The sequence below is a fragment of the Lycium barbarum genome, chromosome 8 (genome assembly GCF_019175385.1).
Source record: "Lycium barbarum isolate Lr01 chromosome 8, ASM1917538v2, whole genome shotgun sequence".
Taxonomy (NCBI): Eukaryota; Viridiplantae; Streptophyta; class Magnoliopsida; order Solanales; family Solanaceae; genus Lycium; species Lycium barbarum.
The window spans coordinates 70,564,673-70,576,055 of NC_083344.1; the positions used below are offsets into that span (position 1 = coordinate 70,564,673).

The window sequence follows — 11,383 nt, forward strand, 5'->3', positions numbered from 1 at the left end:
AGAAAGAGTCTCTGTGGTTGAACAATTAAGATTAGATTCTGTGTTCTTTTCATTTTCTGCTTTTGTCTCTTGGTTTTCTTTTTTGCATTTACTTTTTTGGGCAGAACATTTGTTTGAATTTTAGCTTTGTGAAGCATCAGGTGTTGCTCATAGGTGCAGGTTGTTGTTTTATTACAGTACTGGAAGTGATATCAGTAGAGTAAACTACAAAATGGACGTGGAAGATAATAGTTATAGAATTAATAATAGAACCCAAAATGGATTTTGGGTACTCCTGTAAACAGTGTTGATAACTTTTTGGATTTTGTTGGCTCCTTGACTCTTATTTAGCAGAGTTTCTAAGGCAGCATAGGTTTAGACTGTTTGCACAGGTTTTTGCTCACCAATCTAGCTTCATGCAGCTCTATGTTTGAAGCTTAGGTTTCTCTCTGTAACTTTGCATCTACTTGATGCCTTTTCTAATGAAATTTGTTTACTTTACCAAAAAAAAAAAAGAACCCAAAATGGATGAAACAACTTATCTATGGCCGACAATGGCTGGAAAATGGTAAAGGAAAATCTTATAAGTTCTTTTTTAATAAGCTAAGGATGCAATATAAACCTTGAAGTTTACATAGAAACAAGAAGATATGGTTGACTTTGCTGTTCTGTCACATAAACCGGTCTGCCAAACACTGGACTACAATCCGATCTGGTCTATAATGCCCACCTGCAATCCAGTCTGAGGGGATTGTGATGCTAGCTTTTCCGATCTGGTGTACCGAACAACTCTCCGGTTATCCTAAATATTGGCAAAGATCCTCTGACATCAGGATTGCATGTTTCAGCCCCCAAATAATGCACTAACAAAAAGCAAGCTTCCAAGTTGTGTAATTTAAAGTTCCAACCCCTCAAAGGTCTTACGTCCCATTCTTTCTTAACATGCCACTGAAGGCGAACTGGAATAAATAGGAGTCCTTTCTTGTTTATGTATTTCCTTTAAGGTAATAATATGTTGCAAATACCTTTCAAATCTGTCTGATATAATGAAAATGGAATCATGGGCTCACTAATACCTGAACCACTTAAGTAGACGAACTGTGTTTTTTGTGCTCGGATTTCAGGTGCTGGTTCTTAGACTGATTTGTTGTTTAGATTCTATAACACAGTTTATTAGTTTCGTCTTTGCAGACCCTTTAATGGTCTCCTGATCCAGCATTGTCTCCTGCTTCTAACTTTTTCTCATACTTTGAACTCACATATCTCTACTTAATGGCATTGTACGGTGATGACTTAAAGTGCTATTCTCGTTCTAAGTCTATTCACAATGTGATGAACAGACAGAAGAAAAGGAAGAATCCATCTGGGCTTCTGCTCTCAGTTGTTTACTATATTTTGTCTGTGATAGAGGCAGAATAAGGAGGAGCAGACTTAAAGGTCTTGACATAAGGGTGAGTCTATACCTTGGCTTGTTATTGTTGACATTTCATGTTCACTTTCTTTTTCGTGGAGAATATTTCACCTACTTTGTTTGTTATAACTTATAAGTATAGTAAAGGGAAGAATGTGATTGGACTTCCATAAAATTCCAGAAAGTGGAGAAAGGTTTTTGTGGTGGGGGACTTAACTTCTTGATTTAACGGACCAACTAAACATAGAAAAGAGAAATAGGTACCTGATATGACTGATTAATGAAGTTTATCAATTTCATATATTATTTATCATATAACATCATGAGTTCCTAGCTGGTGAATCAATTTTTGTAGTTAAGGAAAGAACTGTTTGAGGTACAGTCACATTATCCACCTAGTTTCAAATCCGATAATGGATGTCTCTGTTATCCATAAAAATAAAAAAGGACAAGAATATTGATAGATGAAGTAGATTTGTTAAAAAGAAATAAAGAAAGTAATTACTCCCTGTGTTTCAATTTAACTGGTATGGTTTGAATGGGAGTGGAGTTTAAGCAATTATGAAAGGCTTTCATTTTCAAAAAAAAAAAAAAAAAAAAGAAGGAAATAAGGAAAGGCTTTGAATATGTGGTCTTAAACATGCCATTAAACTTCTGCATGCTAAAAAAGCATGCCAGTAAGGGTAAAATTAGAAGTTTAAAATTGAATTTTTCTAAATACAAAGAGTTGCCATTCTGTTTGGAACAAACTAAGAAGGAAATAGTGCCACATAAAATAGCATGCTGTTAAGGGTAAAATTAGAAGTTTAAAATAGAATTGTTCTAAATATAAAGAGTTTCCATTCTGTTTGGAACGGCCTAAGAAGGAAATAGTGCCACAAAATGAAATGGAGGGAGTAATAGATGAACAAAAGTACGATTTTTGGAATCTATTCAAATAAAAATATTATTCGGTGGTACTGGTAAACTGACGAGCTTATAAGTGAAGTACATGAAAATGCAGGATAAGTTGGACGCGTTTTATGTTATTGTATTTTGTCCTCAATGACCTCAGGTGCTGCCTTATTTGTTTAAATTTGTCTCTTAATCTTCCCCTTCATAAAATGGTAAATATGAGTGTCAACACCAACTGATATAATTTGTGATCCCTAAACGAATATCCATATGACCAACGACGGTTGTGCATTTATGTTAAGTATCTTAAGTCTCAAAAGTGCTTGATATTTGTTCCAACTTTTCTATTAATGCTCTTGCAGGTTGTTCAGGTACTTATATGTGTTAGCAGGATGAACTCTTGGGCTGAAATAGTTCACAGCAAGTTTATTGGCATGTTAACAAACATGTTTTATGAAATTCCGGAGATATCTAATAAAGCTCTTTCGGCTACCCCTGAATTTCTTATTCAGCAGGTTGATCTGATTGGAGGAATTGAATTCATATTTGTAGAGGTACTGTCCTATCCATGGTTATAATTCATGTAAAATTGTCCGAGAGTCCTTCATGTGGGAGTAACTTTTGCTTGGCATTTTGTGCCTATTGTATGGAGTTAAAATTGTACTGGGACTCCATCAAATGGGAATAACTTTTGCTTGGCATATTGTGCCTTCTGTATATTTCAAGTGTATATTGTTTTTGGTACAAGACAAAAACTTATGGGTCAAACTATCTGTAGAAGCTTTCTTTGTATCTGAGCAGGAAGGTTAACAATGCTTTCTGTTTATGTGCTATAAGTTGTACAATCTGCAGAATCTCTGAAGAGATTTTGGTGTGATTAAGCTGGAATAGTCTAAAGTTGGGGCTGGGGAGGGGGGAGTTCTATTTTTTAGTTAAAGTTGGAGCAGGAAATTTTTTTACCCCGTGCAGAGTCTGTGAAATGATTCCATTATTTCAAGAGCTGTTAGCAAAAATAATTCTGGTCTACTTGCAATTTCATATGTGATTGCTTGTATATAGCACAAAGAGAAAGGTTTTGCTTAAAGATAAGTTCTTTCCACCAATGCAGTTAGTGCTTTCAAATGCAAGGGAAGAAAGAAGGAATCTGTACCTGGTGCTTTTTGATTATGCTTTGCATCAAATAAATGAGTCATGCATAGCTAGTGGAACTTCAGACTACAGTGAGGATGAGGTCCAACCTGTCGCTATGCTGCTTATGCTCGCAGATGCACCTGAAGCTTTGCATATATCAGTAAAGCTTGGATTGGAAGGCATCTTGGAGCTTCTGCAACGCCCAATATCTAGTGCATTGTCCAAATATCCAAATTCTGATAGACTTTCTATGGTAATGCTAACTTCATTTCTTGCTTATTCTCATTGGCCATCAAACATGATAGTGTCCTTTTTTCGGTGAAAACATCTGAGAAAGCTTATCCAATCGGGCTTCTTTATGATAACTTGTAAAACGATTGATGCTTCTCATTATATGCTGTGTTAATGAGCAGTAATTTGGTTGTGCTTCTTGGAGACTAATCAACATAGTTGATAGCCTAAATATTGATGCAAGGGAAATTGCATCTCAGCGAAAGTAGTTCTCTATAAGGTCCAAGAAGGTTTCTCCTTGGGTTGCCTATCCAACAGTCAAATTGGTCTCCAATGTACTTGTTCCTTACCTGTTTTAATTCTCTATGTGCACTCCAATCTTTATTTCCATGCATCCAACCCCCCCCCCCCCCCCCCCCCCCCCACACACACACACACACACACACATACCCCCTGCAAAAGCCAGGGGTATTATATGTTATAGACAAAGATTCCATATGCGTTGACCTTCTATTCTCTTTTCTTGGTCCGGGTAAGGAAAACCTAAAAGTCTAGTTTCGGTCATCTTGACTTTGTTATCAGCAATACTTGTTCAAATTTCTTGCCATTTGCGTGTAAGTTTCATGAACTTAGTTAATCTTAGACTCTAGGTTAATGATGTGCTTGTTCAAGATTGTGGCCTAAACCATTCACGTAGTAATTCCAAATTTTCGATTTTTCGCCTGTCTCTGTATCCCTTTAGGTATTCCTCCATCTGGCGTTGTTTCAAGAACACAAACATGGGGACATTTTAATTTGCATGAGTTTTGTGTGAGTTGGGTGTTTACCATAAAATCACCTCAGTGATACAATCTGTAGAAATAAAACTTAGTGATGTGATGTTTCAATTTTTTGGACACTTGCATCTTTTTATTAGTTTTTGGGAGTTTTGCTGAAATTTTGTTGTTTGAATTTGTTTACTAAGAATCTCATGGCGCGACAAGCCATTTATCATTAGAATAAGTGTCAAGTGGAAGTGTAGTGTATGCAGCAATATTCTGCAGGTAAGAAAGACATTATACACAAGTAATAGAGTTTATTAAACTTTACCTTATCAAAAAAAAGGTAATAAGTTTATTAACTATTTGGTTTCAGATATCCTTTGTGCAGAAGGGTTGGGTGTTAGAATCTATAAGTACCGCTGTAACACCTTCAAGTCAATTATAGAGAGACATTAACTAATGCAATATATGCAACTCATCACTCTATCTAATACAATATATGCAAATAATTTTTTCCTGGACCATACCATGCAAATTTCTTTATGATGCGAATTAGGAGATGTTCTTCGAGATTTTCTTATTTTATTTTGTGCCTTTTTCTCAAGATTGGTCAATGTTGCTCTCTCGATGAACGTGAAATTTTACGTCACACAGAGGTAGTCACTAGTTTACGTACAATGTGGAGTCAGAAAGAAGATATGGAGTGTTAAAAAATTATAGCAACATGGGAGGGTTTCTTCTTTTTATATGTAGTATCATATATACCTAAAAAATGCCACTGAAATACTTAAATATCCCGTTTTGTCATGAAATATTATTTCAATAATTCAAATACTTAAACTTGAAACAATTATTTGCAAGTAGTAGTTTGGCCATGAAGTCATAGATTTAAGCGAAATACTATTTGAACTCCAAATGAAATATTAAAATAGCTGTTTCAAGGTGAAACTGAAAATAAATAAATTCAAAGCTTCAACTTACACTTACAAATTTTCAATTTCTCAAATATTTTCAAGTGGAAGTCCATGTTCGTACACTACTTAAATTTTCATAAACATGTTTCAAGTTCAATTTCAAATACTCTTTTGTCAATTTTCAACTAAACTATTGTCCAGACGCATACATTGATACAATAACATATTTCCATCTATTCCATGAAAAACAAAACATATAAACTCCAAGTTTGAAGGTTGCAGTTGACCCAAAGGATTGACTGTAGACGGATTTCTCGGTCATAAAAAAATTGATTCAAACTAAAAGTATCAACACTACACAATATAAAAAAGTCTTCGTCTTGCTCAGATTCGTACATCGTAGAGGAGTCAACATACTCCTTTACATATCTGTTACTATTGGCAGGGGATAACTCCCTTTTTAAAAAAAAATTTCATCTTGGAGTTTAGTAGAATGATGTTCTAATTCTTAAACTGGATTTGGAGTTGTAATGCTGTCTTAATGGCTTTCTTCATAGTGGAACATATTTTTCTACCAGTAACATTATTTTACATAATTTCAACAGTAAATCAAAATTTACTTGATTAATCATCTTCATTCTTTGATGTCTTCTCCATTATTAATCTAACTTTTTTTCAAAGTAAATTCTCAATTAACTAAATTTTTGTTGCTTCAATATCAATAAATAGAAGGGTCCCATCTCTAAATGTTAAGCTTTTAAACGAGTCAGTTCACACAAATTATATCAGTAATTCTTTTTTTGATCAGGTACATCAGTAAATATTTTCACTTGCTTGTTTCAAGAAAAATAATCAGGTGGAGGTCCATATGGAGTAGGGGGGAAGAGGGAGGGAGGGAGGATGAGTTCCGAACCTAATATAAATAAAGTGTCCTTTCTCTCACAATTAAAGCTTTTAGATGAGTCAGTTCCCACGATTTATTACTTTTCAACCATTATATTTCACTTATTTTGCTTCCACTACTTATAAACTATACAAGTCAAGTTAGCATCTTAAACTCCATGTATATTCACTGACTCGTTTAAAGTGGGATGGGGGAGAGTGAAATGGTACATTTCTACGGTAAATTATACATATCCCCGAGATCATTGAACTGAAGACTACTAGGCACATGTAGGTGTTTTTGGATCCAATTTTAAGGACTTTGGGTCCAAAATCTGAAGAGAATTGGCAAAACTGGTGTGTCCAAAGTTGAAGAGAATTGGCAAAACTGGTGTTTTGCGACTTTGGCCTAGGAGTTTCGGACAAATGTTTGGTAGATCTGGCCAGATATTTGGCTACTCTATAGCAAAAATTCCATAACAGCATTCCAGATTTTTGTGTTTGGACTGCTTAATGCTCATGCCAAACTGAGCGAATGAACTAGATACAATTTCAAGGCATAAATGAAAAGCTCTTTGGATTGTGAGGCATATCTAAATCTGTCATTTCTTTGCACTTGATTGTATAAATTTGCTTTCTCGACTTTGTAAAGAAATTAAAGGCTGTTATAACTATTGTGTTCTGTATGTGTTGTTATACACCTACATAGCACTCCTTGCTTCCATTCTTGATAATCGTAGACCTTTTTAATGAATTATTTCTTCTTTCCATGTGGTAATCTGACCTTTGTTTCATTTGCAGCTGTTGGGAAAAATTGTCGAGAATTTTGAGATGCTTATAAAGTCATTTACTCATCTTGATAAGGAATTTGCTGATATGAGGCAGATAACTAAATCATGCAAATCTCTAGAAAGTATTGATGGAGCTTATGGAAACAGTTTTGGCATGAAAGCGAAGCTCTCTTGGGCCACCTTACATTCTCTTCTTCATTCTGAAAGAACTCTGTGTCGTCACAATGGTTATCTATGGTTGGGGGATTTGATCATCACAGAAATTGTCGAGGAAGGGGATGCTAGTATATGGTCAAGCATCAGAAGTTTGCAGGAGAAAATTTCTCGGGCCAGTGTTATTGACTATTCACCTGATTTAGATGTCCCATTATCCATATGGCTCATGTGTGGGCTAATAAAATCGAAAAGTAACCTCATTAGATGGGGTTTTTTATATGTTTTGGAGAGGCTTCTTATGCGCTGTAAGTTTTTATTAGATGAAAGTGAAGTCCAACACGCAATTAGTGGTGAAACAGTTGGAGATCTGCATAGTAAAACTCGTCTCGAGAAAGCGAATGCAGTCATTGACATCATGAGCAGTGCCTTGTCCCTGATGGCCCAGATAAATGAGACCGACCGCATGAATATATTAAAGGTGATTTCTTTTATCAAAAATATTTATATTAAAGGTGATTTCTTCTGTCCTTTTCTGGAAAAAAAAAGAGGATAAAGGGAGGAAGAACGAAAGAAGAAAGTTAGTCAATCTTGAAACGCTTCAGATATGGTGTTCTTAAGAGGATATAAAATTTGTGGACCTTGAGTTAGATGACATGTGCACCTTTATGCCATGTTATTTGACCTTTAGAGGTATATGCATTTGAACTACATTTGCATATCTCTGTAATGCTTTTCTCTGTTGAAGAGAGCAATAGTCATACTTTTTTCGGAAGGATAAATATTTTGTTCCCATCATTTAATTAAACCTTATTCACAACAATGCTTTGAATTACTATGTTCTATGGACTTCAACAACAACATATCCAGTGTGATCCCACAAGTGGGGTCTGGGGAGCATGGGGTGTACACAGACCTTACCCCTACCTTTGCGGGGTAGAGAGGCTGTTTCTGAAAGATCCTCACCTCAGTTCTATGGACTTCAGTGCCATGATATTTTCCATTGCAAGTCCAGTCTGTCTTGTCTGTTGTTTAGGGTTTGCACTGCTCATAGGGTGATCATCTTACAAAATGCTAATTTACGTATCAATGGGGATACAAGTGGTGGTTAGTGGGTACTACTGTTTAACTTATTTTACTACAAGTGGTTGTATCTTCCTGTTACTTATTACCTGTGTCATTGATAGTCAGTTTCAGTGTCTCACTCCAATAATGCTGTTAACCTTTAAACAGATGTGTGAAATTCTTTTTTCTCAACTGTGCCTAAAAGTCCTCCCTTCAACTGTGACATCTATGGATGATCCTATGACCTGTATCAAAGATGTTAGCTGGAATAAGACGATTGGTCCAGGAGAAAGCTTCCCTCGACAGGAGTGCTTTGGCTGGGAGGAACACATTGAAGATACTAACCACAAACTCAAAAGAAACAAGGATCCTCCAAAACCAGAAACTGCATCGATGGCAGCGCTGCTTCTCCATGGACAGGCCATTGTTCCTATGCAATTGGTGGCACGTGTTCCTGCTGCTTTGTTTTATTGGCCGCTAATCCAACTTGCTGGTGCCGCGACTGATAATATTGCATTAGGTGTTTCTGTTGGCAGCAAAGGAAGAGGAAATGTTCCTGGTTCCACCTCTGACATACGAGCCACTCTTCTCCTGCTTTTAATTGGTAAATGCACAGCAGATCCTGCGGCTTTTAAAGAAGTTGGTGGGGAGGAATTCTTTAGGTGATTTCTAGATATTTTTTCTCTCCAATAAAGTATATTTTTGTTAATTTAGAAGTTCATAAACAAATTTTCACATATGGGTATTTTGCAGGGAGTTGTTGGATGATACAGACTCAAGAGTGGCATATTACTCTTCAATGTTTCTTCTGAAGGCAAGTTTCATGTTGTTTTCCTGTTCTTTTGCAATGATAAGTCCCACTACATTATGAATTAATCTGAAATTGGCATTTTGCAGAGGATGATGACAGAGGAACCGGAAAATTACCAACGCATGCTGCATAACCTTGTTTCTAGAGCTCAGCAGGTGCGGTCCCCCTTCTTTGTTAGAAAATTTATGGGACTGGTGGACGATAAAAAGTTATTATGTGTTATTGGCCCTCCCTATTCCACCTACAAAAGTTTGTCTGCATGATGATAAATACCAGCATCTTGTAACAGTTTGTTTCCAGAGCCTCATCATGGCATATTCTGGTTCTATCATTGTTTTGGTAAAATACATTCCTTAATTGCATCCGCTGACAACTCCAACAATTGTCTTGAATTGCTGGTTCTTGATGTCACTTGGACCTTGCTGTTTCTTGTAGCTGGTATCTGTAGGTCTGATGTTTCATTGCTTTCCCACCGGACATATTTTACAGTGAAGTACCCCTGAAATGCTGAGATGCCTGGATTAGAAACTTGTGTCTGCTCTATGAAACATGACAGTGTCGGGAAAATTGCTGACTTGATGTGTCGTGATTCATAGTGCTATTTCATAAGCAGCAATTTTCAGCTAAATCTGTTGAGCTGTCATATATTAGTATAACTAAATGCAAATGGTAGGCTGCATGTACAGCTAATCTGTTTCTGTTGAGATCTAGTTGTTAAAATTGGTATGTTATATTCATTTGCAAAAGCTGTCCTGGGCTGTGCAGGATCATGGAAATCTGTAGGCTCTATCATGTTACTGATTACAGGGTTGGACTTGTAATAACTGATTCCCATTTGTGTTTATATGGTGTTCTTTGCAGAGCAACAATGAAAAACTCCTGGAGAATCCTTACCTTCAAATGCGGGGTTTACTTCATCTGTCAAATGAATGATATACCACATGATCCTTTGCTCTGCTTTATGAAATTGCTATTTAAAGAATCTTGATGTTCACTGCTTCTGACAATCATGGAGCCCAACTGCAGGGAAAAGTATTCCAAGTTGTGAGCCCAAGGAGGATATCATCATGAAATGGTTGTAAGTGTGCACTTCTGTGGGTGTTTAACCAAATAATAGTACTCTACGCAACATGGATGCCAAGTTGCTGTACTGGGCTGGCTCGGTTGTTTATGCTTCAGCAGCTTCTCTTATGTCATCTCATGGAGTTCCTCTGAAGTGCAATTATGGAATTTGTTTCCATTAATTTTATTGGCATTCTTTTCATGGATGAGAGATCTTCCGATGATGTTTTGAAGCTGCTTGTTCATCAGATGAGTAAGGCAAGCCGAATATGTCCAGAATTCACGAGCACATGGAAGCCTGAGGATGCACTTCAACCTTACTGTTGATGTGTCAGATTGGGTTACCGAGCAATCTTCAGGTATTAAATCTGTCTTCTTTGCAGCATTGACTTTTCAGTGTGAGTATGCTTTTGGGTAAAGTGAGTGGTCTCAACATACTCTCTTTAGTCTTTTGTAAGTTCATTTTTTCAGGACTTTTGCTCCTGTTGGTAAATGCATTCTTACCTTGTGAAGAAAAGATTATTTTACTCTATTGGTTCTTGCTCTATTTACTTAAAAACGTGCCTGACTATTGCCATTTTTGCTTATCATGTGAAAGCAGGTGCTTGTTCGAACGAATTTCAACATCATCAGAACTTTTGTACAGGATAAAATATCCAATCGGCATCTATCTCTTTTGCCTTATTTGGGAATGGTGCTTTATGGAGTTTATAAATTCATATAGGTCTTCCTTGCACCATGGATGACAAAATTTTGTGGATTATAATCTGGATCCCGCACATAGGAGAATCACAAGCTTGGACGGTTATCAGGTTTACAATGTTTAATGTGATCAAACATGGCAGGGTAAATATTCTTATTCTTTTATTTTATTTATCATAGCTTTGTACGTGTGTGCAATTTTCTCTTTTCTTCCTGGGTCCTCAAAAGGAAATAATAGATCCTTGGAGGGGAACCGTCTTTTTGATAGATGTAAAAGAGATGCTGACTGAATATCCATTTAACATGTAAAATATTAGATAATGCAAGTCCTTTTATTTGATTTTTCCGTCAAACTCTAAGTGGAGGAATTGTTTGGCTAGTGTGCAAATATGTTGCGATGATTCTCCAGCGTATGCTTCAACTTTGTATAAGCTGCAAATAGGTCGTTCCTTTATCCAAATTTTTGTTGTGAAAAAGTTCATCAAATTGGTTTACCATGTTGATGCGTATTTTGCATACTGAAACAGCTCTATGCTTGATGGTAACTTAAAAAACAGCTTTGTACATTTATGATATCCATATTCGCTGTGTACGTG

At 36.3% G+C, this 11,383-nt stretch overlaps 1 protein-coding gene across 4 annotated transcripts in view; it reads left to right on the forward strand.

The window, feature by feature from the left end:
* The window catches only part of LOC132606181 (uncharacterized), a 32,056-nt gene extending 20,916 nt beyond the window's left edge, over nt 1-11,140 (forward strand). For all 4 annotated transcript variants that reach the window (XM_060319557.1, XM_060319561.1, XM_060319559.1 and 1 more), the window contains 9 exons: nt 1,320-1,430; nt 2,647-2,838; nt 3,393-3,668; nt 7,005-7,628; nt 8,381-8,874; nt 8,966-9,026; nt 9,110-9,178; nt 9,885-10,444; nt 10,687-11,140. In XM_060319557.1, coding sequence (XP_060175540.1) covers nt 1,320-1,430; nt 2,647-2,838; nt 3,393-3,668; nt 7,005-7,628; nt 8,381-8,874; nt 8,966-9,026; nt 9,110-9,178; nt 9,885-9,956 — 1,899 coding nt within the window. In that variant the 3' untranslated portion in view covers nt 9,957-10,444; nt 10,687-11,140. The remainder of the gene's footprint in view (nt 1-1,319; nt 1,431-2,646; nt 2,839-3,392; nt 3,669-7,004; nt 7,629-8,380; nt 8,875-8,965; nt 9,027-9,109; nt 9,179-9,884; nt 10,445-10,686) is intronic.
* Nucleotides 11,141-11,383: the final 243 nt, after the last annotated feature.